Below are 25,512 nucleotides of genomic sequence, written 5' to 3'. Positions count from 1 at the left end.
ACCTCAGGCCAGAGCAGTGTGCACAGTGGGCCGGCACAGTACCAGGAGGTGGAAGAGGGGGAGAGGACAGGTGAGTAGATCCATTCCACTGGGCAGGGAAGATAACTGCACTCTTAGTGGTTGGGGAAGAAGTTCATTTCCTGATGAACAGAGTCTATCATTTTTTGTAATTTAGGATATTGTGACTCTTCTGTTCTCTTTAAACTGTACAAACTGCTTTCTTAACCCCTTTGATATTGTCCAGTTCTCAGAACTGAGATAAAGTTCTTCCAGGGGGTGTTATTCACCCATCCTGATTTCCACCTCACATTTCCACCTCTTCACAGAAAGACCAAGAAAAATCCAAGAACCCTGGGAAAACCTCTATCTCCTGATTAAATCTCAGATAGACAGACACCTTTAAGGACCTCCAGTTTCCATGTAGAGTTAAAAAAGCAAAAGGAAAATTAGCCTAGCAGACAGAAAGTTTCTTAATCTTCTTGTCAGAAATCATTTGGTCCTGTCTACTCGTAATGGGATTTGTGAGGCAATTTACTCATGCTTCTTCTTGGCAAACAGTTCTGCTTAATAAATGTTGAAATAGGTCAACAAATTAGCTTTTATCTACACAATGTTAGTTTTACATAGGTTATTTTTACTCTTCACCAGTTGGTGTTTCCACCAGGATTTGCAGGTTGTATTTTTTGTTCTAACAACATTTCTACACATAATACAGATTAAGTTTCAAATAATAACAGTATCATTTTATGTTTATGAGCTTAAAACCCCACTTATAACTAGCTTTAAAGATATTTATGACATTTTGAATTTTTATGAATTTTAATGTCTTTTTTTAAATTAAAGATAATGTTTATTGATCACTTTTGCCTGAATAGAATTGCCAAGCATAAGGAGAACTCACTTAAATTTTATATATATATTTTTTAAGTTATATATATAACTTGGGTCGTATAGTTTTCAAACCTTATAAAAAATGTTTGGCTTTTTTTTATTAATCTTTCTCAATAAGGAGAAATTTTCCTTATTTTTCTTTCTACTACAACAGACTATTTTTGCTTTCTGCAACAATGGGCTTATAAATCAATCACCTATATTATTTTTTAACTATCTGGAAAGAATCATAGACTTGTAAGTACACAGGGGATCTTAGGCATCATCTAGTCAAGAAAAACAAATGAACACTCGGAATTTCTTTTGACCTCTCCTGCTTACATTCTTAGGAAGAGCAAACACTGATCAGCCCTAGAATATGCTTCCCCTTGATGCTGAAATCTGAGCCTCATGGCCATGAAGGCTACCCACACCCCTGGTGCGTCACTGTTACCTAACCGGGGCAGAGATCAAATTCATGAGGAGGTGTCTTAATTTCACCTGCCCCAAGGAATCTCCATGGTACTCCTGCCCTGGGGCTGGGCATCCCACTGGCATTGCCCACACCCGAGGTCCTCACTTGGCTGAGAAGGCCTGAGCCATTGCTTACATCTTACTCCATGACTTCAGGTGAGTGAGTGACAGCTCAGCACAGCAAGCATCAGGGATCTACAGCAGTGCTGTCTCATAGAACTCTGCAAAGACGGAAATGTTCTACATTTGCCTATTAAGCACTTGAAATGTGGCTAGTGCATTTGAATTTTTTATTTTATTTAATTGAATTAATTTGAATTTAAATAGCTACAAGCCTCTACTAGTCACCACACTGGTCAGAGCAGGTTTAGAGCTGTAAAGCAAGAAAAACGAATGGCTGCTGTGGGCCATGGGGGTCATGGCCATGGGAAAAGGCTCCTCCTTTCATCATTCCCACGACCTCGTCATCCCCTAAGTGTAAGCAGACCAGCAATTACCCTGATCTAATCTCCACAGCCATCTTTATCCCCATCTCTGAGTCATACAAGTGTCTAATCTTGTTCTGGGTTTCAGAATCTGGGCTAAGGCAATAGCCTCTTATCTGTTTCATCCTCTCCTATTTCTCCTTTTTTTTCTTTTGTCAATCCAAATTTCACTAATAGGAGCTAAAGTGTGAGGTGTGGTTTGTGTGTTCTCTGGTCCAACAAACTTGGGTGAGGAAAAGAGGTAATGAGCTTGAAAAAATGATCTCATGCTTGATGGGTGAGTCTCACTTCTTTTTCCTCCTGCTTTGAAAATTGGTTTGTTTAGTAAGCAGTGGTGTTTAGACCTATTCAATGTGTCTGGAAACATCAACACTGTAGGGATGAATAATTTTTAGAAGAAAACAAACTGAATGAAGACACAAGAAAAATACATAAAGAAAACTCCAGCCTTTCAAAACTCTGTACTCCTCAGAGCAAAGGAGTTCCCTGGAGGTTGTGCAATTTGAATAAATCATCATGGTGCCAGGCCACTGGGCAGTCTTCCATAGGGTGGGGCTCACAGGGGCTGTTCCTGTGTGTGGAAAACATTTTGAGGTGAACTGTGCACTTTCAGGCAGGGGCAATGTCGTCTCTGAAGGGGGACAGCTGCTATTCCATCCTCTGCCCGCTACCAATCCCATTTTTTAAAATTCACCCCATCCCATCCACTTCCTTACTAGCTCTCCCAAATAACAAAAAAAAAAAAAAAAGAAAAAGAAAAAAAAATCAAATATATATGAAGGAAACACTGCTTTGGAATAACACAGGAAAGTTTCAGGAAACCCCATATTTGAAAAGCTCATCCATACTGGGAGCTAAAATGGAAGGGGGGAAGGGCAGATACACCATATTATCAGGAGTCAGTCTCTACTCACAGCCCGAAGCCCCCAAATCATAGGTTAGGAAGTTCATCTGTTCGTCTCTTCTCTCTCCTCAGGCCTCTTTCCCTGTCAGAGTGTCTTCCCTCTCCCTTTGGAAATACAAGAACGGTTTCTACTAAAACCATTCACAATGAGGCATTGACATCGATGGCTCATGAGGCTCACGGTGCCTCTTTTATATGTATTTGCATTTTAACCAGGAGCAAAGGAGTATTCTTGAGTTATGGGAATTTGGAAATTAGAGTGAAGAGTGAGGAACACTTTGAATGGAGGTTGAGGGTAGAAGGTTCTCACCTTGTCAACTTTGTTTATGTGACTCCCCTTCTGGCTAAACTTGTAAGGAAAAAGGGCAGGGGAGTATCTCTTAATTTTAAAGAAACATAAAGGGAGGTGGTATCTCCCTACGTTAAAAAGAAGAAAGATCAGCAACAAATTCAATACAAAGGCCTGGTTTAAGAGTCAGGAGATCAAGACTGAAATCTTGACCCTGAAAATGACATATCGATGATCTTGAACAAGTCACTTTCCCTCCCAGAGCTTTGGTTTCCTTGTCTGCGCCATGACGGAGCTGACTATGAAGCCTCTCGGTTTGCAGCCAGAGCTGATATTCAATCATGCTATGAAAGGGCACATGGTCAATAATGGCCCTGAGATAAATGACATCTTAATTTCTCCCTAATCACATACCTTCTCAGTAAGACAAAACTACTAGGAGTATAGTCACTGACTTTTAAGTGTATTACTCATCAAGTAATTTGAAGTGTATAATTTTTGTTTCTTTACTGCAATTATTTGTCAAATGAGTTTTTAAAATGTACAGCAATCTATTCCTTTGTGGGTTCAGAATTAACTTATTAACAAACTTGGGTAAAGAAAAGAAGTAACAAAAAAAGAAAGAAAAAGAAAAACGGTAATGAGGTGCCACGTTAGATTGCCGTAGCAGAGGCCAGTAGGGAAGAAAAGCCACACACGCACACATACATACACACACACACACACACACACACACACATCCACCAAACAGGACCCAGTGTGGGCTCGCTTGGAGAGCTGTTTGCTTGGGGCAAGAGAGGTAGGTAGAGAAGGAAGGATAATTCTGGGCAAAGGTAGTTGGGGAAAGAAAACGTTTTTTAGCTGAGCTTCAGAAGGTGGTAAAGAGTTCAAGAAGAAGAAATGAGAGACCACTCAGAGGAGCAGAGGAAGGTAAGTAGCTGGCCATTTGGAGCCTGGTTGGTACTGATTGAATATAAGCTGAGGAGTTTGTACTTTATCTCTTTGGTTGTCCAGCCTCCCCTCCATGGGCCAGAAAGAATAAAATGATTGGGTCTGGACAAATACTGTAGGTACAGGGAAAGGGAAGTCATTAGTCTGTCTCTAAGAGCTAAAAAGCCAAAAAGTTCTCAAATTTAAGTGCAACAGAGTAGGAGAGGAGAAATTTGGATTTGGAGAGATTGGTTAGCAGGAGAGAATGGATGGACAAAGCCATCTGGCACCAGGAAGCAAAAAGGAGCCTATGGCTGAGCTTGTGGTGGAGCAGGGGCTCTGGAGGGATCTCCTTTGAACTGAGGCTGTAGGGAGCACCTGGGTCTTCGTTGTGGTGCACGGGCTTCTCATTGCAGTGGCTTCTCTCGTTGCGGAGCACGGGCTCTAGGCATGGCTTCAGTAGTTGTGGCGCGTGGGCTCATTAGTTGTGGCTTGCGGGCTCTACAGCGCAGGCTCCGTAGTTGTGGCACACGGGCTTACTTGCTCCGCGGCCTGTGGGATCTTCCTGAACCAGGGCTCGAACCCGTGTCCCCTGCATTGGCAGCGGATTCTTAACCACTGCACCACCAGGGAAGTCCCATCATACAGTATTTGTTTCTCTGTCTGACTTATTTCACTTAGCATAATACCCTCCAAGTCCATCCATGTCATTGCAAATGGCAAAATTCTATCCTTTTTTTATGGCTGAGTAGTATTCTATTGTATATATATACCACGTCTTTATCCATTCGTCTGTTGATGGACACTTAGGTTGCTTCCATATCTTGGCGATTGTAAATAATGCTGCTGTGAACATTGAGGTGCATTTACCTTTTTGAATTAGGGGGGCTTTTTTTCAGATATATACCCAGGAGTGAAATTGCTGTGTCATATGGTAGTTCTATTTTCAGTTTTTTGAGAAACCTTTCCACAGTGGCTGTACCAATTTACATTCCCTATGTGGCTCTGTTTTAAAACAAAATTAAATCACTAGTTTTAGATGCCTTCATCATTCACTGTTTGTTCTGGTCCGTCTGCTTCAAGAAACTGAGGCAAAGGTAAAGAAATGAATATTGGTTGGGTAACTAATATTGTGTTAGAACTTCACACATATTCTCATGTAATTTTCATAGTACCCCTTTTAGTTAAGTATTGCAATACCCAGTTAGAGATAAAGCTCTACAAGATTAAGTAATTACCAAAGGCCACAAAACTTCTAAGTGGTGGAGCTAAGATTCAAAGCTAGATTTGTGCAAAGCCCCTGCTCTTTCTACTTCACCGTACTCTAACCTGCTCTGCAATAAAGGTCTAGGCAAGTAACTCACTCATATATTCTTCTCACTCAAATATACATTTTTAAAATTTATGTCATCTGCCTTTTTACTGAGTAAAATAATTTATTGAGTGCCTACCACATGTAAAGCGCTGTGCCACTTTGGACTGAAAAAGACAAATAAAACAGGGTCCCAGGGCCGCCTTCTGCTTTGGAGACTCTTGCAGTAAAGTGCAGGAAGCCCTTCATAGGTTGATACCAGGAGGAAATAACGCACAAGGGGAGCAGAACAGAGTCCTCCCTGAGTAATTTCTGTGTCAGGGGGGAAGCAGCCCCAGTACAGAGGAGGAACCTCAAGGGTCATCTCTGCATCACCTCATAATCTGGACCAGAGGCTCCAGAGCTGGCCAAAGCCTAGGGATGAGGCCCAATGGTGGTGTTAACTGTTCAGGAATGCTGGTGCAATGTGCAGAGGGCCCCTGCCATAGGGACGTGCTGTTTGGTACCTGACTCTGGCCATACCCCAAGCACAACTGGGAGGCTTTTTTCCCTCTCCCAAAGAGCTTCCCCCCTCTCCCCCAGCCAATGAATCCTTCCATGGAAAATAAAAAGGGGCACAGATGGGAGATGGGTAAGGCTTTTAGCACCCTCCAACAGAGCAGCCCTTGAGTAGGGAACAGGAAGAAGGTGTGAAAGAGGCTGCTTCACCTCAACCTAGACGCCTTTGGCTGTGGTATCAGTAACCATTAAAACCTCCCTCCTAGGCCCCAGGGGTCACTGGTACATAAAGCAAAGCCACAGCCCAATAGCCTTCCCTTCCTAAATATTCCTCTAGTTATTATTCATGCTTGTAAATGATCTTGATGTTTACCAATCACTTCGACATCTTTTATCTCAGTGATCACAACAATCCCATCAACAAGTTGTGTTTTACCCATTTTATAAGTGAGGAAATAGACACTGAGTGGCATTGCCCAAGGTTACACCGTAAGGACTGGGCAAGACTGCGTTTGAACCTTGGCTGTCTAACACCAAGTGCGGTGTGCTCACTGTTAGACCACAGCCAGTAGACCACCCTGCGAGCTGCCAGAAGCCTACACTTGGCTGTCTAACTGCCACCCCTCTTGACATTTGTGGCTGTTTGGGGGATGCAATAAATATTTTACGTCTTCTAGACAACAACCTAGTCAACTACAAGTGGCCGAGGAGAGGCTATGAAATGCTGGCTCTCACACTGACCTGCACATTTGTATCTCTTCTAAGAATTTTGTTCCCAAGGGGTGTGTGAGAAAGGTGCAGGTCTGGAATACATCTAGACAGATTTTCTGGAACAACGTGTGGGTGCAGCTCTGGGTTTGGGGCAAATGTGCAAATATGAGTGCAGTGTTGAGGGGCTAAGGAGGCAAGAACTTAGAGAAGTGAGCGAAGAGAGGCCCAGTGATTCTGACCTTTGCAAAGGCAGGATCACCTGAGCAGGGAAATGTGGTACCTACTCTCTCTGCTCCAGATTTGGCGAGGAAACAAGCCAGGTGTTTCTTCTTCTACTGAAAGTATTAGCCATATTGGCAGGTCTTTACAAACTGCAGTGTTAACTTAAATGATCTGGGTTTGAGTCTCCGCTTTTGCATTTTCTAGCCACGTGCCTTGGGCAAAGCAATTAATCCCTTTAAGCCTCATTTTCTGCATCTGCAAAATGGCAAGAAAACAGATTCTCCCCTAGATCCTCCAGTAGGAGGACAGCTCTGCTGACACCTGGATTTTAGCCCCATGGGACTCATTTCATGCTTCTGACCACCAGAACCATAAGATAATTCCCTGTGTGTTGTTTGAAGTCACTAAGTTTGTGGTAATCTGTTAAAACAGCAATAAGAAACCAGGACAGATTTCGGTAAAAATACCCATTTCTCAGGTCTGTTGAGAGGATGAACACAGAGTGCCAGCATGTGCTGAGGACATTAAATGACAGCTTTCACCATCACTTTATTTTGTGCCATTATCTAAGTTATTATGCACCGCTGAAGGAGGAGAAGGAACGCGTAGTGGAAAAGGAGAAACATCTAGTGAGCAGCCACTTCAGCATTCTGTGCCCATCCACACAGTCCTGCCTTCCTAAATCAGATGCCCCTCCCTGGCATCTCCTACCTCATGCTTGTCTAGATTTCTTCACTTTACTCTCCTTTTTCCTCACACCAAGTTCCCACCTGTCTCCTTCTTTCTTTTTTCCCACTCTGGTCTGCGTTTCCCCACCCTAATTCTGACTTGCAATTCTTCCACGGAGTATTCATATGTCTCTTCCCCTTTTTAAAAACTCTGTGTGTCAGAGTCATCTTTGGGAAAGTATGCATCGTTACAGGATATATTTGGGTCACTGGGGCCAGCTCTCTTGTTCAGGAGCTCCTCCTGGACCAATAAAGCCCTCTTTCTTTGGTGACCTACCTGTCTTCTTCCTTTTTCTCCGTAGCCCTACTTTCCTCCTTTATTCTACAGTGTACAGTCATTTTTGCTGTACAGCCATGTTGCTACAATCACACTTTAAATTCCTTGAAGAACAAATTGTCTTCTTTCTGTTCTTTAAGCCCAGCTAATGACCATAAACAGGCTGCTATCTGCAAATGGGTCCTAACTGGTACTGGGTGATAATGGGGCTGCTTTGGGCCTCTTTTGCCCTTTACTCTCTATGTACTTGTGTTGTCTGAACTTCTACCTTTCATGGTCTGTTTATCTGTGTCTCTAGTTTAGACAGTAACCCAACTGGTCAGGAGCAATATCTGTGCATTCCAGTGAGGAACTTTATAATGTGGCTGATCCAGCTACGTGAGTAAGGCTCCCCGTCGGGGGAGGTTGTGCATTAACTCCTTCGCGGCGCTCAGGCTCCACTCCGTCTAGTGTGCAACAATCTCGGGAAAGAATGAATGACATTTCTAAGCCTGAAATGACATTTCCAAGCGGAAAGAAATGAATGGCATTTCTAAGCAGAAGCTACGCAGAGGATCTTGTAACTATGGCCCCATTTCTTCTATTCACTTGGCAAACACTGATGGAGTACACCATGTGCCCAGTTCCGGGCCAGAAAACTCTCATAAATTTCAACTCCAGTTCCCACCACTGCCCAGGTGAACAGGTAAGGGAAAATATTTAGAGATGTTTAAGATTACTTGGAAGGTTGTGAATACTTACTTTAGAGTGTAACAATGAAGTTACAATTTAGCAAGGTCTGAGTCGAATAGAAGGCTTCCCTCCCACGCACGCCGGAACTTCAGCCAAACTGGCTAGTGTGTTATCTCCTGGGCTCCTTACTCTTCTAAGCCTCTACTCCCTGACCTTTCCTTTCCTTCTACCTGGAATGTCACCCCCATCTTCCTCCCACTCCCACCCACCTCTTCTTGACCCATCAAAACCATATACATTCTGCACGCCTTACCTCTTCCCTCCTCAGAACTCCCACGATACTTAGGGTCTTATTAGACAAATTATAATGATTTGGGAACACAGCTTCCCTACTAAAGCCTGAAATTCTAGAACACAACAATCTCTCTTACATATCTTTGTGTCCCTCAAAATGCAAGTTGTGTCATATAACCCATTTTGATTTAGAGCCTGAGTGGATGAAGTGGATAGTTAATTTAATTAACAAACCACTGAAAGATGTGGATGGCTTATCTCAAGGTAATTCAAGTGCAGAGGCCAAAATAATTCACCCAAACACTTACCCTGTATTCCTTCCAGAGGATCCTCAGGGAGGGAGAGACCCGCTTTTTAAAGTGCCAGACACAGCGCTAAGCCTTGGAAATAATTTCTGGGAGCCAGCATGCGCTGGGGAGAAGCTCTTGGGCTCTGGAGCCACACAGACCAAGGCCTCCAGCCCAGCTCTTCCACTTACTGGTTGTATGACCCCGGGGAACTTAATTTACCAATTTAAGCTTTAGTTGCCTCATCTGCAAACTGGAGCCTCCCCACCTTTTTTCTTCTTCTACCTAATTAGGTTATGAGAATGACATGTGTGTATGTAAATTACCTAGTAGAGTGGCATAGAGAAGGAACTAATGTTAACCCCTCTTTCTCTCCTTGCCCCCCGCTTATGTGACGGGGTATTTTTAATTTGCCAACTATATTTGAAGATAACAATACATTCTGAAAATGATGGGTTTTAACCGCTGCCCGGAGTCCGTATGGGAACCAGTTGCCCACTCTGCCCATAGGTTTATCCTTTGGGCTTCCGTTTGCCGTGACCAAGGGCAGGAAGAGCCATACCAGGGACCTTCAGTGTGCTTCATCACCACCTCCGGTCTGCCCTCGGTGACTATGGGGCCTCAGTTCATCACTCAGAAGGATGCAGTCTGTATGTTCCATACCCTAAAGAACTGCTGGAAGTTGGTGATTAGACTCAGGCTGGCTTTACTTTTTTTTCTCTCCTTTGTAAAATTACTGTGATCACTGAACTGAATAACCAAACTTCTTCCATGGCTAAATGATCACATGACTTGGTTTGGGTGCTCTGGAACACGAGAAGGCGGTGCACGGTGGTGTGACTTAGTTCTGCTGTGGAACTTGCAGCAGCAGTCTTCATCCCCTGCTCCTAACGAGTTGTGATGTTCTCGGCTGTGTCCTCAGCTTGTGGGAAACCGTGAAGATGGCCAAAGATGACTCCACTGTTCGTTGCTTCCAGGGCCTGCTGATTTTTGAAAATGTGATTATTGGTGTAAGTAATGAGTATTTTCCAGGAAATTCTGCTCTTCCTGTAATTATGATTTTAGATCAATCGAAAGTGAGAGTTTAAAGGGAAATAATGATATAATGACTGGTTCCCTACATCTTTTCTTCCTTTTAAGAAGTGTGTTAGTAAAACATGCTAACTAGAAGTTAACTATTTAAATAATCCTATATAACTATGTACTATATCAAAAGACCATGTGGAAAAAAAAAGAGAGATTTCCCTCCCAACTTTAAAACGTAAGAATCTAAAAGCAACCACGCTAACCACAGTCCGTGTCCAAGCACTCTCAACACACATGCTTTGGTGTGTCTTTCCTATCCCTCCTTGGTTTGATTTCCACAGCCTCCACTGTTAAGGTTGTTGGGGACAGATGTTTGCATCTTCCTGTGCTGGTCACACGGGGGCGGGGGGGTCAGTACTGGGATGTAAGAGTAACTCAGAGGCCAGGCTGCGTGGGCACAGTGTGGTGAGAGCACTTAGGAATCAGGATCACTGGCTCTGGGCCCAGCCCTGACTATGACTCTGCGTGACTCCGGACAGGTCATTGCCTTTCAGGGCCAAGATCCTTCATCTATGAAATCCAGGGGGCAGGAAAGATAACCACCAAGGTTCCTCCCAGCTCTAATGTTCCATGGCTCTCTGGCACAGAGAACATGACCAGGACCAGTTTAAATATTACAATCCAGGAATATGGACAGTGGGCAGTGGGAATGGGAGTGAGAGATTATCTTCGTACAAGAAGTCATTGTTTGAGCGGTTCATGCCCCAGGGGTTTTATAGATGGTCTGAAATTGTCTGGGTCTCCTGCCAAAGAGCGAGAAGATAGAGCGAAATGTGGAAGGAGGCATGAAACCAATACGTAGGATGGAAGGAGATGTTTGACTTCCTGGCAATGAGGAGTTTAAGTCAGTTGCTCAAAGCCTATGCAGGGGACAGAGTTAGTCTCTCTTACCACCATGCCCCTACTCCTCTACCCCTTTCCCAGTGCCGCTCTCATGGCCGCCAGCCTGACAGAACCCCCTCTGCCCCCAGATGTGCGGCATCGCCCTGACTGCAGAGTGCATCTTCTTTGTATCCGACCAACACAGCCTCTACCCGCTGCTTGAAGCCACTGACAATGATGACATCTATGGGGCAGCCTGGATTGGCATGTTTGTCGGCATCTGCTTCTTCTGCTTGTCTGTCCTGGGCATTGCAGGCATCATGAAATCCAACAGGAAACTTCTTCTGGTGGTAAGACCTTAAAACTCTCTACATTTCTCTCCTGGACCAATTTAGATGGATTGTTTCTTCTTCCCTGAGCACAGTGCTTCGGTTTTCAGTGGGATAGGCGGGAGCACAGAGTGCCAGGTGAGGAGGGAGTAGAGGGGAAGACCCTCCCTGCAGTGAAGATTATCCAAGTGGGGTCAAAGATGCTCTCCTCTATGGGAAGTCCAGAAGAGTCCAGAACAAGAGAAGCTGAAGGGGAGACACCTGGAGGTCACCTGTTGAGTATTTTCCAGATCTTCGCTTCTCTGACTGGTGTCTGCATGGACCCAACAGATACAGCCAGGAGCTACACAGGCCAAAGGAGAGACAGTGAGAACTTGATAATTAGACTTTTTCTCTTGAGAGTAAGTAGTTTAAAATATTGTTTTAATAGTGATCAAGTGTTGATATATTAGGATATAAATCACAAAATATGCACGAATTTTTAAGAGAAAGCATGAGCTTTTGTAGACATTTTTGAGCTCAAGGCTGATGATGTTGTGGGATGGCCTACACTTCCCATTTCACGCATTCACTCTGCTTTTCAGGGACCCTAGAAACCCATGCTGGGCAACATGTAGAGAACAGCTGCAGCTCCCACCTGCCTGTGGAGGCTCTAACTCTGTGGACCCATAGGGAGGCTTCTGCCCCAAACCTCAGACAGTAGGTTGTGCCCTGCCTTTGCAGATGGGAGCAAATTTGCAGCCAGCCGGGCTAAGAACCCTCGGTGTTGGGTCTAAACTTCTACTCCCTTCCCCCGTGCTCAGAACAGCAGTTTCTCACCCTGTGATGGGGCCCCATCCCCACTCCCTACCTGAAATAACTCTCCTAGCCAAAGGCTGCAGGACCTGAGTTCCACCTTCATGGAACGAGTCCAGCAAGCTAAGGTGCTTGTTGGTTGGCTTTTCCTGTGAACTAACATCATCCTGGTACCTAGGGAATGTAGAATGTTTACATTCTCTGGGTCTTTAGTGTGAGTTAGTTCCAGGGCAAAAGAACCCACTTTTTCAGGGTGGGGTTAAGGAATGCAGGGAAAGGTAAAGAAGGGGCAGGTGTCCTTAGAGAAGAGCTTCAGCTGCATCCCAGCCTCACTCTGGGCCGGTCATGTGTGTCTCGCACAGCCGGGAACATCCTCCACCATGCCTGGCAAAGAGATGGAGCAGCGTGCCCTCCACGCGGCTGGAGGAGAGAACACCTGCACCCTGTGCCTCCTTTCTGGAGCGTCTCTAAGGGGCTTCTGAGCCTCTTTAAAGGGAGCCAGCAAAGCTCTCGACAAAGAGCAATGCAGCCGCTAATACAGAGGGAGGCAATGCTATGAGGCCTCTGAAGGGGCTCCTGCTGTTAACTGGTGTTAACAGTAGCCAAAGCCTTTTTCTGGGCGGAATGGTTAGGGCAGCAGAGGGCGCCGCTCTGAGAACCGCCCCTGCCCAGGGAGGGAGAACCGTTTGCCCTGCGCTCCTCCGCTAACACCGCCGCAGCGCCCCTTCCGCAGAAGAACCCAAGCACCATAAACGTATGTGGAAGGCTGAGGACAGCAAAGATAGGACTTGTGCAAAGAGTCCCCGTCCCAGCTTCGGAGAACATTTGTCCTTCAGATATTTGCCAGCCATAAACAGGGGCAGTGTGTTGTGGAGCCATCACGTGTGCATGCGTACTCTACCACACACACATACGCGCACACACACAGCAACAAAACACACAATGCGCTGTTTCACTCAACTGACCTGATGCAGCTGGAGTGGGAGTGAGTGAGACAAGATGCTGGTGAAGAGCTGTGTACCCGGAGGCTGCCTGCTTCTCTCTAATAAGACTGGACGTTGCCAAGTGGGAAGACGGTTATTAAACGCAGCCCTATTCATCTTTGACCTCGGTAATCCTCAATTCTCAGTAAACCATAAAGAAAATGTCTCCCAATGAGAGGGGAGTTGTGAGGCTCTACATAGTGTGTGCTACACTGATTCTCTTGCCAGCCATTGGACGAACACACACACACATACACACGCACACCAGTTCATTCTCTTGTATGTTTTTCCCAGTTAAAATGGAAATGCAGGGTACTGAACTGAGAAAGCTTTGTATTCAATAGTTGTTTGTTCTCTGGGGAAAGGAGAAGAGTTGATCTGATTAGCACCTAGCACCAAGTCTGGCTCTAAGCAGCTGATCAACGAGGGTTTGTTGAATAATTATGTAAATGATCAGGAAATTATATTTAGGTGAATGTGCTGCAGAAAACATAACAGTTATTTGTAAAAACAAAAAACTCTCTTCGGAGGTAGATGTAATTCTTGTATTCCATTTGTTTCCCTTCCAGTATTTCCTTCTGATGTTTATTGTATACGGCTTTGAAGTGGCATCTTGTATCACAGCAGCAACACAACGAGACTTTGTGAGTACAACCTCAAAAGACAGAGCAGAAATGACCATATGAATCGTCATTACCATCATAACACTATCATAACTGACACATATTAAGCCCTCACCCTATACCAGGCATTGTAATATGCATATTAATAATAAATATATAATTTTTCCCCTCACAGTAACCCTATGAAACAGGTATTCATTTTATAAATAAAAATAAAATGAGACTTAAAAAATAAAGTAACTTGTCCAAGGTTACGCAGCTGGTAAGCGAAAGTGGGATCCTGAATCCGGGCCATGTGATTCCCAGGGCCCAAGCTTGCACCGCCGTGCTCTTCACTGCTCTGCCACAGCCACTGGCCTTCCACTGGGATGAGCAGGAATCCACCACATCTGAGACACCCTCCCATCCAGCACCCTGCTTTCTCTCCTTTTTTCCATTCCCTGGCCTAGGCCACCCCACAATGCCTGTCTACCCTTAACTCACTGGAATTTCTTTGGAGATGGGGGTCTTCTCCCTACAAGGGGGACTTCCGCCACCCAGAGCAGCCTTACTCCCACCCCTAGCCCTACTCAGTGACTCTGAGCTCAGTTTTGCTCCAGGAGACAATGTTCAGGGACCCCAGCAACATGCCAAGCAAATCACTTGGCCTCCTTGAGGATTACTGTGCTAACTCTTCCTCTTGTGTTGCCTCCTCCCATAATAGTTCACACCCAACCTCTTCCTGAAGCAGATGTTGGAGAGGTACCAAAACAACAGTCCTCCGAACAATGATGACCAGTGGAAAAACAATGGAGTCACCAAGACCTGGGACAGGCTCATGCTCCAGGTAAAGCCTGCAGTCCTGGGGAGATGCCATTTGGTACCTAAACCAGTATCCAAGGGCATATGGATGGTTAGGAATGAAGTTAAAGTGTGGGGACCACTGCCTCCAAGGGGGCTTCCTTCACAAAGAGACTTGACATAGGCAAGTTCCTCTATTCCTCTCATTTACTGGCAGGGACTAGGGGGTGTACACATGACTCAATGGGACCCCTAGATCTATATTTTATTTTAAGCCAAGATGTTGATTAGCTTCCATTTATAGGAGTAATGACATTGGTAAGAAATTTAGATTAATCACACACTCTGCCTCTTAGAACTCAAGCATCACTTACATTTAAAAAAATGTTGCCTCTGGGCTTCCCTGCTGGCGCAGTGGTTGAGAGTCCGCCTGCCGATGCAGGGTACGCAGGTTCGTGCCCCGGTCTGGGAAGATCCCACATGCCGCGGAGCAGCTGGGCCCGTGAGCCATGGCCGCTGAGCCTGCGCGTCCAGAGCCTGTGCTCCGCAACGGAAGAGGCCACAGCAGTGAGAGGCCCGCGTACACCCCAAAAAATGCTTTTAAGATAGTCACTTTATCACCAAGTTTGCTGAATATATTTATCTTAAAAGTTGAGAGATGCAGTAGTATTTATTTCTTCCCTTGAAACATTTTAGCAGAATTTATAAAATGGAAGGAAAGTGATGTGAATTGTGTTTTATCCCCTATCCTCAATTCTATCTAGAGTAATATGAGCTACGTGTTAAGTGACCTTCCTTTCCTATGTAGAGGCAGAACCATGTGCCACTAGGTTTTGGTTATTTTTTCCAGTTTATTTTCCCCCATTATAAAAATAATACATAATTGCTCCAGAAAATGTTAAAAATACAGTAAAACAAGAAGAATTACTCACGATTTCTTCACCACAAAAATTTTAATTTTCTGATTCTCAATTTGCTCGTATGTAACATGAGAATAATTATAACTCTTTCACATTATTGTAGCAAGATATTCGTACTAATAATGATTAACATTTTTTAAGGGTTTACTATGGGCCAGGCATTGTGCTAAACGTGTTAAATGCATTGACTAATTTATTCCTCACACAGCTCTGTGAGGTAGGTACTATATTTGTCCCAATTCAGTTAAGGAAAATGAGGCTTAGAAAGTTTAACTCGTCAAAGGCTACAGAGCTCATTAATGGCTAGTAAGGTAATAAATGTAAAAGTATTTTGCAAACTCTACAATGTAATACCTTAAAAACACCTTCAGCTCTCATTAGGGGATTTTTAGTAATTGTAAGATACAGTATAATTTCCATATCTTCTTTCTCCGTAAAGTCTCAGTTGCCACCTTGGTGGCTCTAGCAAGGATTATGGAAGAGAATTTTGTTTCTCTCATGTGCTGACAGGACAATTGTTGTGGTGTAAATGGACCATCAGACTGGCAGAAATACACCTCTGCCTTCCGGACTGAGAATAACGATGCCGACTACCCCTGGCCTCGTCAGTGCTGTGTTATGAACAACCTTAAAGAACCTCTCAACCTGGAGGCCTGCAAACTAGGGGTACCTGGATACTATCACAATCAGGTGAGTCCTTGCTTCTCCCAAGACCTGCCAGGAGGTTTTTCTGCTGTTTATGAAGAAAATACTGGTTAACTGTAGGTAATAGTCTCTCACTAAGGAATTCTGCATCCTTTTTCCTAAACCTCATGTTAGCTATTTCCTTCTCTGTTAGTAAAATGTAAGTGCTAATCTAGGGCTGATCTGGGAAAATTTACATTTTAATAAATGAACAGAACGCGAGAATTGCAATAGCAGAATCCAATTTTGTTTAAATGAACACTATTTGTATAATGTATAGAATTAGTATTTTGAAAAATATTTATATCAAAGATTTACTCTATTTTTGCAAAACATAAATTGAAAGGGATGATATACAAAAGGAATGTTTTGCCAGTTCCAAAACAAAGGCAATTGCTGAGGGTAGATGCAGTAATGGTACACCCACCCACCTCATTCAGTGGTAATGTAGGATAGTCTTAATAAAATATTAGATTGGTGATTTGGGTAGAAGCTAATTCACATACAAGTGGTTTTTGAAAAAGTGTTTCCAGCCTGATGAGAGTGCAATACAGATATTAATTCATTTAAGGCTCCGTGGGTAGTGCCACTTTGATCCTTATTTTACAGAAGAGGAACTGAGATACAGAGATGCTAATAATTGCCTTGCCCAAGGTCATGCAGCTGGTAAGTGGAAGAGTCAGGATTCAAATGCTAGCAGCCCGGCTCCAGAGCCCAGACTCTAAGCCAAGAAAGAACTTGGTAATAATCCCAAAAAGCCCTGAAGAGAATCCTCATACACTTGAAGTCAGCCTCTGAGAGGCTTACACTGCTGTGCCTTACCACTTCGAGGAAAGCGAGTTGTGTGCCAGTACATTAAATAATTGAGAAATGCCGGACTCTTTGGTCTTGCAGGAAATAATACAAAATGCATTTTCAGAATGAACGACACGGCACTGCTGGTCATCATGCCACCCCTGGAAGGGTGCCTGGACTAGGATTGGTTGCATTAATCCGGAGAATGACATGGGAGTGATATAGATTATTTTGCAGAGTTGTTCAGAGCAACCCTCATTTAGCCTTTTAGAAACATTGTTTTGGTATCATTTTAATTAGTTATATTCAGACTGCTAAAAAAATTAAATTTACTGCCTATAATCACAATATGCAATGTAACGATCACTCTGAGAAATAATAAACTGCTTGTAACATTCCAGCCTTGGAACTAGTCCATGCAGATGTATCTTGATTGGATTGTAATTCCATACAAACTGTATCATATCTTTGAAAGAGACCAAAAAGGACGTTTGCCATCAGATGATTGGTTTATTTCACAGCCACACTATTTTCCCTCACACATAGAACATTCTAGTAATAAGGGACACTTTTGTCACACCCTCCCTAACAGTCCTTGGACTCACCACGTCCTCTACTCACTAGCTATACCACAACTACAAAGTCATGTCACTGAGCAGTACTCCCACACCAAACTCCTGCATCTTGAAATTCCTCTCTGTCCCTGACTCCCTGTGCTCCTACTTTCTCAATCTCACTCATTCTTCACCCCTGACATAATCTCTTATCTACTCATCCTTCCTGCTTCTCCCTACCCTGGTCTCCCAGATTCCCACATGCCACCATTCTCTCCGAGTTACAGGTCCTGCTAATTCTCCAATAACAATCCTTTTCCACAAAGCAAAGTACGCCACCTCAGTACCTCATATACTTTACTTCTATTATTGCAGTTGATACCTTGAAATATAATTATTTGTTTGCAAGCCTATTTTTTCTATGAGTCTCCTTGAGGACCATGCATCCTTCAATTCTGTATCTTCAGTACTTAGCATAATGCCTGGTACAGAGAAGGCATCAATAAATGTTTGGTGGGTGGGCAAATGAAGAGGTGAATGACCCTTTTTCACATCCAAACTGTAGCTTTGTGAGATCTGCAATGCACAAAGAAAGGCTAACAAAACTAGGGAAGTTGTCACAAGTGTAGAAATAATAGAAACCCACCAAATGTCACATAGCATGTCAGACGCAAATATATATGTTCTTACATCATGGCTCATCTGCCCCCAAAATGCTGTATGCAAATTCTAATCATACACCTCAAGAGCATTATGATGGAACTAAGGGAGATCAAGGTAAGCGCCACTACAATGAGAAAAAAGCATCATGAAAGGCACTAAATGAGAAGAGGTGAAAAACTGGGGTTTTTGTCTGTGAGCTTCATGAGGGCAACACCCATTTCTGCCTTGTCACAGCTGAATGCCCAGCCCAGTCCCTGGCACCTGGCATAAGTGGGTTTTTATACATATTATTGGACAAATGACCACTTCCCAGGATTGTCAGGGGGATCAAATGAGTGATGGATATAGGAGTGTTTGTGAACCATCAAGTGTGTCACAAATAATATCCTTGTAATTATTACTTCTTATCACATTCCATTCATCCTAATCAGGTGCCTGCTTTGTGCCAGACACTTGTTCTAAGTTCTAGAGATTCAACAATGGACAAGATAAAACCCCTGCCCTCGTAGAGCTTGCACTGTAGTATGGGAGACAGACCACAAACAAGTTACCAAACCAATACACAATAAATTCCAGGTAGTGATAAGTGCCATGAGCAGAAATAAAGCAGGATATAGAAAATGATGGGGGGAAAGGTATTTTTCTCTGTGGTTGTCAGGAAAGGCTTTATTAAGATGATATTTGCACAGAGTTCTGAATTAAGTGAGGAAAGGAGACCCTCACTTAAAAAAGATTGAAGAAGAGAGTTCTGTAAAAAGGAAGCAGCAAGTGCAAAGGCCCTGAGGTGGAGGCCCTTAGCTTTTTGGAGGAACATCCGTATGGCAAGGCTGGAACAAGTGAAGGAAGAGTAGGAGGCAAGCATGAATCTAGATTTTGTAGGGCCTGAAGCTTATCAGCTTTGTGGGGAGGGGTTCTCCTCAGGAAAAACAGTTTAAACTACACATGCAAAACTAGGTACAGGACTTTGAAATGGTCTTGCAAGGAAGCAGCCCTGAGCCCAAGCTCATTAGCTTTGCAGTGAAACAACCTCCTCTGGTGGCGGCTGGGGTCACAGAGAGAGGCAGGGCCATATCATACAGCACCTCATAGCCATTGTGAAGACTTAGAATTTCATATTAAGAGTGGTGGGAAACTTTCAGGGGGTCTTGAGAAGGAAGGTGAAGTGATCTGACATGTTTTACAAGGATCCCTCTGGCACTGTACAAAGACTAGTAGGGCACCGTGGGTGGACTCGGGCCTCAGGGAAACCAGCCAGGAGGCGATTGTAGGAATCCTGAAGTGAGGCCGTGGTGGACCAAGGTGGTAGCAGGAAGTAATAAGTGTTTGGATTTGAGATATATTTTAAACCCAAAAGTGTTTGCTTAAGAGAAAAACAGTTAAGGATAATTCCAAGATTTTTCATTTGAGCATCTAGGTGAGTGGGGGAGTCAGGTAGATGGAGAGGTGTAAATGGGGGAGAAATCAAGGCGTATATAGCAAAGGCAGGACATGCAAGTGGATGAACCAGGGACTGGGGCAGGGTTAGAAAGGATAGAACTTCAAGTGGCTACCTGGAGACCCTGGGCGGGGCCTAAACTTCAAGGTCAGCCTTTCTAAGACATTTCTCTCTGGATCTCAGTGTTCATAAAACCAGCCTGGTCATGGCATCTCCTAGGCATTCCTGTGATTCCAAGGGCTTTAGTGGAGGTCGCTCAGATGGCAGGTCTAGCCCCGTACGTGTGTATCACTCCAGTACTTTGCATAGAGACTAGAACAGAATGTGCTACATATAAAACTTACCAGATTATGGCATGCATGAATGAATGACGCGATGAATAAAGAATGATTCACTCTCTCGCACGCACCCCGTGGCTCTTCTACAATACTATAAAGATATGTTGAAATATGATGTCAAATGAGAGTTTACAAAGCATGGTATAGGAGTTCTTTTAATGACTAAAAAATAAAGCCTCTAATTTTCACTAACTGGAAGAACTTTTACTGAAAAACAAATCAAAAAGTGACCCTGCCCTCAAACAAATCAGCAATAAAATCTTTGGGGAGAGGAAAAAAACTCAAATTTTATTAAGAATACTTTACATTGCCACATATTCAATATGAGAAAAATGTTATGCTAAAACAGCAGCACCTCGGTTAGATTGAATGAAAAAACAAATAAATATGATATAGAATAGTTCTTCATAAGGATTATTCCTATAGATTATTCCTATTTCTTCAGTACAGCACCACAGCCTACTTGTCCACAGGAATGTAGAAATAGCCTGGTTATGTTAAACTGGATTTTGGGGTGACATTGATTCAAATCAGCTTCCCACCCATCTCTTACATCTCTTTTCTGGTCCCTTTCATGTGGATATGGAATCGCCCACTCCTCCAGGGCTGCTACGAACTGATCTCTGGACCAATGAACCGACACGCCTGGGGGGTTGCGTGGTTTGGATTTGCCATTCTCTGTTGGACTGTGAGTATTTCCCATCACATGTTTCATTTCTGGGAGGATAGTGATAAGGAGAGACCTTGAGATGGCCCCTGGTTAACCCAAGCACGCTAGACTGACTAGAAAAAAAGCTTAGACCTGAAGGCTAGTCAAGAAGCTGCTGGCACCAGGGCAAGGACAGTGGATTCCCTCGGGAGGTAGGGCGTGAACTTCCCCTACAAACCAGATCCTTCTCTGGCTGACTGGGATGCACTTGTGTGCTCCTCCATCTCTCCAGATCTCATAAATTCATTTCAAGTAGATATCAAAGACAGTCATCTCTCTAGATGCCTCCTCTAACCTGCCTCCCTCCTACCAAAGAGCTGCCTTCACCAGTCTCACCTTGTTCTTCTGACCACTCTTATGTGAGGCACATGCAGCAAGAGGGTAGAATGGTAGGTCTCAGCCCTGAATGCACATTTAAACCTCATGGGGGAGCTTGGGGGACAAAAGCATACCTGAACCCCAACCTCTGAGATTCAGATTTCAGTTGATCTAGGTGCAGGACCCAGGTCTCTTTTTTTTTTTTTTTTTTTTAAATTTTCCAAATGATTCTAACTTGTCGTCAGGATTAAGAGCCATTGCATTCAGGAAGCAGTCCCAAACTTTTGGTCTCAGAACTCTTTTACATTCTCTCAAATATTACTGAGGACTCCCAAAAGCTTTTGTCTATGGAGGGCTGTATCTATTGATATTTACCCTGTTGGAAATTAACACAGAATTTTTAAAAACACGTGTTAATTCATATAAAATAACAAACGAATTACGTTACTATTAACAATATATTTCTGTGGGAAAAAAGTGACTATTTTCCCAAACAAAAAGATATGAGAAAAGTGGCAGTATTTTTTTTTTTTTACATTTTTGAAAATCTCTTCAATGTCTGGCTTTAATAGAAGACAGCTGGCTTCTCATAGTTCATCTTCATATAATCTGTTATAATATGTTGCTTAGGTTGAAGGATTTGAAAGAAATCCATCCTACACACTGGTATGTAGTTGAAAACACAGAAGTGTTTTGGTAGCCTTATCTAAAAATAATTGTGAATATTCTCCTTTGGTACTACACAAAACTTGCTAAGTAGTAGTTTCTTAAAGGTTAGTTGCAATATGAAATCTGAAACTTCATCAAAGAACTTTTAGGACTCTGTTACATTAAAATACATTACATTGGTTTGTCTTGCGGTTTGCATAAATTTTTTACCCATTCGTGATTCTAGAACATCATGAGTTGGTCATTTGGGAAAATATTGGTTCACTGTGTGACAGGATTGACTCAGAGTCACCTCTGCCCCTGTGATGATGCTTAAGGCAAGATCATTCTTAAAAATCCAGTGTCACCTGAGCCTGAACGAACCTCATATCATTTTTCTGCAAGTACCAGATGTTTCTAAAACAATTCCTTATTTATTTTTCTTTTCCTTTGTATTCCAGTTTTGGGTTCTCCTGGGTACCATGTTCTACTGGAGCAGAATTGAATATTAAGAATAAGTGTAACCACCATACCACTCCCCACAGTGACTCTGGATTTGGTGCTGGAACTCCTAATATTCCACCTCTGTGCTCCCCGGGAAATTATGCATTCTTCCTCAAATTGCCAAGTCAGTTGGTGTGGAGTTTCTTTAGGTTCTTTAGGCTCTCAGACTCCTGAAATTCTTACCACTAATGATTTCACCCTGATCTAGGATTCTGCAACATTGTTATAGACCGTAGGAAAGGGAGAGTTTAGGATAGTAGATAATAACTATTGCCATCTCTGTTTATTTTTAATTTGGGGGCACAAAGACATTCAGAGAAGCCTGTCTTATCACAGCAAGCCAAGTCTCTATTTGGACAGCAAATCTGCCTGTATTTCTCTCTGCTTTCTAAAAGAAACCTTCAAAGGCTTTCATTCATCTCAGTATTGTCCGCGTGAGAGAACTAAGGAAAAGACTGCTGAAATATATGTTTTGCCTTTGTTCTATGGTGGCTCCCATCTACAGAGACTCAAGTGATTCTCTTAATGCCACCTTGGGATCCTTTTATTCTCCAGGACAATGCCCGATCTTGAGCGAACAATGGTTGAAGTTTCCTCTCAGACATTGCAGAGTGATAGGTGTTAGTAACCTCAATTCTCCCACTAATTAAAAGTATGTGGCCTCCGGGGGACAAAGGAGGGACCTGTTATATATTTACCAATCTCATCCCATCCGAAAGCCCCTTTCAAATAAGGGAGAAGCAAGCCCACTGTTAGATAGGTGATTTATGGTGATTTTTTTTACTGTCAAAATATTTCTCTTCTGATCTATGTTTCCTTTTGCAATCCTGAAGGAAGTTCTTATAACAACATTTGTCTACTCTTATAAATAAAGAAGGCTTTTAAATATGTTCACTTTCTTTTCTTTTTACCAGTGTCATAATTGGTCATATATGAGGCTAGCAAAATGGGTCTTCCAACAGAAGAGCTTAGTAGGCTCACGGGAATTAAAATTTAGGAGATGGAAAATGCAGTCAGGTGTGGCTTCCCTCTGGATACCGGGTAACCCTGCTGTACAGTTGAACGATTGGAACTTCCACGTTTACTTTTTGCTCCTGCTGCCCTTTGCCCAGAAGTGGGGATGCAGTTGCTGCTCCTCAGATCCTTTCCCCCTGCATCTCTGACTCCAACTGCTCAACTGTGTCCCCTAGGAAGGAAATGTACCTGTCACTTCAGGGTCCCACTCGCAGCTGACTCAGTCACATGGAGTAGCCCACTCCCAGGCCTCGACCCAGGTTCCTGTGCCTCAGTCTGAGCCCCGGGGCAGGGAGGGACAAGGAGGGGGCGGCGCTATAGCCTGCACCTGGGCGGTAAAGCTGGGGGCAGCAGCCGGATCGCTCCTGCTCTGACACACGACCAGCTTGCCCCTCCCCTGCCTCACTTGCCTCTCCAGGACAGGGCTTGGGGTGTCAAGATAAATGACACCTGCACTTGACTGAGAAGGTTCTCTCTGTGGTCTTTTTGAAGAGAGGAGGAGAAGGAAATTCGAGCTTACTCTGGGCAAAGCTTTGAAGCACCTCTCTCCCTTCTCTCTGTCCATCCTCTCTCATGTGTTCTGGTGCCTTCTTCTTCTGCTGCTAACTGGATTTTCCAGTGCCCTCATGCATGAGCAAATCCTGTCCCAGACCCACTCCTGCCTTCCCCCTCCAAGGCTTCGGAGCTCCAAAATTCTCTCCCTACTAGATTCCATTCTCCTTGTGACTTGATCTCAGCTAGGTTAAGGGAAAGCCTTCTTGCAAGCTAATTCATACTAAAGGGTGAGTGACAGCTAGTCCCCACTCTCTTAATCTTCTCTGCAGATTTTTCCTTAACAACTGAAATTGATCTCAGTTGGCAGAATCCAGTGCAACAGTGAGAGCAGGAAAGAGCTATTGTGGCAGAAGATGGCCCACCTGCTGCTCGTTAAATCTTACCACCTGCCTTCTCTACCACGGAGTAACTAGAAAGACAAGGGGTCTTCAATTGGTCATTACCGTCCGCCCCCTCTCCAGCTAGCTGCCTACAAAATAAGACCCTGAACCCAGGTACTTACTATGTCCAGCCCCCAGCAGTTGGGGAGGATACACCTTTCAGCTGAGACAGACCCGGACCTGAGGACTTCCCTATGGAGAGTCCAGCCGTTCAGGACTCCTGCACTTCCTGCTACGGGGGTCTTCAGTTTAATCTCAGGGCAGCTCGTGCTCTGCCCAGTTTCTGCTTCCATCCCCTCCACCTTCCCTAGAAGCCCAGCCTTGTCCCTCTTCCATCTGGCTTCTGGGACAGAAGTGGGGCTCACAGCGAGACCCACGCCACACTGTTCATGGTGAGGCCCTCACCAGCCCCACCAGCCCGGAGGGCGGGGGGAGAAGAGCAGTAGGGCCTGGCTCTGGGTTGCTGGCAGGTTGCCGGGCTTGAGACACACCCAGAAAAAACCATCTCGAGAAACCTTCCAATCCTGCAACAGGCCTGCTTATCAGGTGGGCAAAGAACAGTTACCAACCTAACACTGAAAAATGGGTCAGGCTGACTCTGGGGTAGGTTTTACCTGATTGCAATACCAGACAGGTCATCACGCTCCTCGGTTGGCTTTTTCCTCCCCAGATTGTTACTCAGGTTCCTGGCAGGCTGTTCACCCTGAACGTTAGGAAGCCCTCTGCTCATTTTTTTGGGCCCGATAACTTTTTTCCCACATCAGCTGTAATAAGCGGGGACTGCTCCCATTCTAAGCAGCAGACCAGGTAGTGTCTGACTACCCATGAGGGAAAGAAGGAATAGTGAGTCATGCGAGTTTGAAAATCGCATCTCCTCTAAAACCCCACCCGCATCCACATGACTGACAAGCCGGGCTGTGGTTGAGGAACTGGAAACTAAGCTGCTTTCTCATTTCTTGTTGTTGTTGTTGTTTTTTATATAAATTTATTTATTTTTGGCTATGTTGGGTCTCTGTTGCTGTGTGCAGGCTTTCTCTGGTTGCGGCGAGCGGGGGCTACTCTTCATTGCAGTGCGCGGGCTTCTCATTGCGGTGGCTTCTCATTGAGGAGCACGGGCTCTAGGCACCTGGGCTTCAGTAGCTGTGGTTTGCCGGCTCAGTAGTTGTGGCTTGCGGGCTCAGTAGTTGTGGCTTGCGGGCTCTAGAGCACAGGCTCAGTAGTTGTGGCACACGGACTCAGTTGCTCCGTGGCATGTGGGATCTTCCCGGACCAGGGCCCGAACACACGTCTCCTGCACCGGCAGGCGGATTCTTAACCACTGCACCACCAGGGAAGTCCCTGCTTTCTCATTTTTATAGAATGAACAACCTCCTTTGTCCTGTGTCATTTCCCTTTCCTGTTTCACCTCACGCAGATCCTTATCATCTCCTATATGTGAGACTGAATCAAAGAAGAAACCCAGAGGAGACTAGTTGTAAGCTACTGAGTTTGCTTTCACATGTGACGTTTTTATCACAAGGCTTGAATGGCCACATCCAACGAGGAGATCCAAAAACATCTTGGGAAAAGGCACATTGCTGAGAAATGTATAGTTCCCAGGCCCTTCTCTAACCCACCCTCCCCC

General features: G+C 44.2%; 1 protein-coding gene across 1 annotated transcript; it reads left to right on the top strand.

Moving 5' to 3' along the window:
• On the top strand, positions 1-22,831 carry UPK1B (uroplakin 1B). The gene is made up of 8 exons (XM_065876314.1): positions 1-70; positions 9,876-9,963; positions 11,011-11,211; positions 13,538-13,612; positions 14,295-14,417; positions 15,802-15,981; positions 20,365-20,448; positions 21,897-22,831. The coding sequence occupies exons 2-8, from the start codon at positions 9,895-9,897 to the stop codon at positions 21,945-21,947; spliced, it is 783 nt and encodes a 260-aa protein (XP_065732386.1). The 5' UTR covers positions 1-70; positions 9,876-9,894; the 3' UTR covers positions 21,948-22,831.
• The last annotated feature ends 2,681 nt before the right edge of the window (positions 22,832-25,512 follow it).

Source organism: Phocoena phocoena, chromosome 4, assembly GCF_963924675.1.
Source record: "Phocoena phocoena chromosome 4, mPhoPho1.1, whole genome shotgun sequence".
NCBI classification, from domain to species: domain Eukaryota; kingdom Metazoa; phylum Chordata; class Mammalia; order Artiodactyla; family Phocoenidae; genus Phocoena; species Phocoena phocoena.
Note: the sequence above shows the minus strand (reverse complement) of the source record. Positions and strands in the feature narration are given on the sequence as shown.